The sequence below is a fragment of the Petaurus breviceps genome, unplaced genomic scaffold, assembly GCF_028583685.1.
Source record: "Petaurus breviceps papuanus isolate PSGF00001 unplaced genomic scaffold, PetGlider_PUasm1.0 91133, whole genome shotgun sequence".
Taxonomy (NCBI): Eukaryota; Metazoa; Chordata; class Mammalia; order Diprotodontia; family Petauridae; genus Petaurus; species Petaurus breviceps.
In genome coordinates, this window is record NW_027187419.1 from 33,990,929 (window position 1) to 33,993,514 (window position 2,586).

The following is a 2,586-nucleotide window of genomic DNA, read 5'->3' on the forward strand; positions in this document are numbered from 1 at the left end:
TGTATCAGCAATGCCATATTCACAATGCCTATAGAGATTACAAATATGCTGATATAATTATCCATCACAAAATACATCAGGTTTGCCATTTGGGGAAATAAACTAGAAAATTTATTAAGATACCAAAAGACTGAGTCCCAAAACCAGAAAGTGAAAGCCATCAGAGTAGTTATGATATTGGCACAGATAGATAAAGTAGAAAGCACCCACATTTTCAAGCCTTTAAAACAGAACAGGCTACCTCAGGCAAAGGTCCTCCTCTCCCCACTCACAGCAACCACCCAGCGTCCTGGAAGCGCGCTCCCAGCAGCTCCGGCCCCTGGCAGTCCTCAGCAGGAGTCCTTAGCAGAAAGTCCTTAGCAGTCCTAACTCAAAAAAAAAAAGTTTATTTCCCCCAAAAAGGGGCTTCGCGCAGCCGCTGCCTCTGCTGCTGCCGCAACCGCAACCGCAACTGCCGCCAACCGCCAACCGCAGGACCGTTAGCTCGGCTTTTCACTTTCTCTCGCTTTCCGCTTTCTCTTGCTCTGCTATGTCAGCATGTCCATGGGGCATGGGAAATCTTTAAATCCCATAACCCTTACAGCAGGGGGTAATTAAAGGAACAGAAGACTTTAGCAAATGGGAGAAACAAGTGAATTGTACAGCTCCTCCAGGCTCTCTACCTGTTTTCTTCTAAGCAGATTGAGACCTAGTAGAGGTTATAGATTACAACCCTCTAGGTTTTATCCTGAGTCCATGGTGTTTCTAGTGTTGTTACTCCTGAACCCCCTCTAGTGTGCTCTTCTTTATCAATCAGTAAAATTTCAATTAACTTTTAGCAAAAGTATTGACACAATATGATGAGAATAACAATTACAAAAACATTCTTCCCAAATTGACTATACTCTCTTCCCTTGCACACACAATGACCACAAAGTGAGTAGATGCCAGTTTAAGTAGCAATGATATTGAAGTATTTCTTTTTTTTTTTACACTGAATATGTTGACTTTATTGATGGTACACAATACAGGACTCTAGGCTTCTTCCCCCTACTACAGGGGTGCTTTGGAACAAGGAGGTGGATGGGACATGGGATCCCTAGTATAGGAACACAGGTTAGGAATGTGGGCTCCCCAGTGGTGGATTTCCTCTTTTTGGCTGGGGATGAAGATCCATGGCTTTCCACTTTACTCCTTGGAGGCCATGTAGACCATGAGGTCTACTACACTGTTGCTATAACCATACTCATTGTCATACCAGGAAATGAGCTTGACAAAATGGTCATTGAGGGCAATACCAGCACCAGCGTCAAAGGTAGAAGAGTGAGTGTTGCTGTTGAAGTCACAGGATACAACCTGGTCCTCTGTGTAGCCCAAGATGCCCTTCAAGGGTCCCTCTGATGCTTGCTTCACCACTTTCTTGATATCATCATATATGGCAGGTTTCTCCAGGCAGCAGTTCAGATCCACAACAGATACATTGGGAGTAGGAACATGGAAGGCCATGCCTGTGAGCTTCCCATTCAGCTCAGGAATAACCTTGCCTACAGCCTTAGCAGCACCAGTGGAAGCAGGGATGATGTTTTGGGCAGCACCACGCCCATCACGCCACAGTTTACCAGAGGGGCCATCTACTGTCTTCTGGGTAGCAGTAATGGCATGGACTGTAGTCATGAGTCCTTCCACAATGCCAAAGTTGTCATGAATGACCTTGGTCAAGGGTGCCAAGCAGTTGGTGGTACAGGAAGCATTACTGACAATCTTAAGGGAATTATCATATTTCTCATGGTTCACTCCCATCATGAACATTGGGGCATCAGCAGAAGGGGCAGAGATGATGACCCTCTTGGCTCCACCCTTCAAGTGAGCCCCAGCCTTTTCCATGGTGGGAAAGACTCCAGTGGACTCTACAACATACTTGGCTCCAGCATCTCCCCATTTAATATTGGTGGGATCCCATTCCTGGAAGATGGTAATGGCTTTTCTATTGATCACCAGCTTCCCATTCTCAGCCTTGAGAGTGCCCTTGAATTTGCCATGAGTGGAATCATATTGAAACATATAAACCATGTAGTTGAGGTCAGTGAAGGGGTCATTGATGGCCACAATGTCTACTCCACCTGAGGTGAATGCAGCCCTGGTCACCAGGCGCCCAATACGGCCAAATCCATTGACTCCAACCTTTACCATCTTGTTTCAGGGATGTGACTTAAGCAGCAGAACCTGGCACCAAGCTAGGGAGAAAAGCCGAACGAAGTATTTCTATGGAGAACATGTATGGCAAAGGGGTACTTCCTAACTCTTGCCCTTTCCACCCTTCAAAAAATTTTCATGAAATTTGCAGTAGGATGTTGCATTAGTGGTAGACAGGTCATTCATTACAGTGATGAGATGAACTGATCTCCCACTGTTCCAATTGCTGGATCAACCAATCACTCTTCTGATGTGCCAGGTTGCCAGTCCTCTTCTACTGGTACTCTCTCCCCTCTTTTCTCCTTGGAAGTAGGGGAGGGTAAGATTCTAGCTACTGACCAATAATATTTCTAGACTGTGAAATGCTTATAATGTCACTTCCTGGTCAGTCCATCTCAAGGGGGATGCTCAATC

At 45.6% G+C, this 2,586-nt stretch overlaps 1 protein-coding gene across 1 annotated transcript; it reads right to left on the minus strand.

The window, feature by feature from the left end:
* Positions 1-961: 961 nt before the first annotated feature.
* Positions 962-2,221, minus strand: LOC138154822 (glyceraldehyde-3-phosphate dehydrogenase-like). The gene has a single exon (XM_069079814.1). It carries the CDS (start codon positions 2,167-2,169, stop codon positions 1,168-1,170), a length of 1,002 nt encoding a protein of 333 aa, XP_068935915.1. The 5' UTR covers positions 2,170-2,221; the 3' UTR covers positions 962-1,167.
* Between the last annotated feature and the right edge of the window lie 365 nt (positions 2,222-2,586).

What these genes read in the sequence shown, in the direction of transcription:
- LOC138154822 (XM_069079814.1), bottom strand. Translation starts at nt 2,169, where the DNA reads ATGGTAAAGGTTGGAGTCAATGGATTTGGCCGTATTGGGCGCCTGGTG.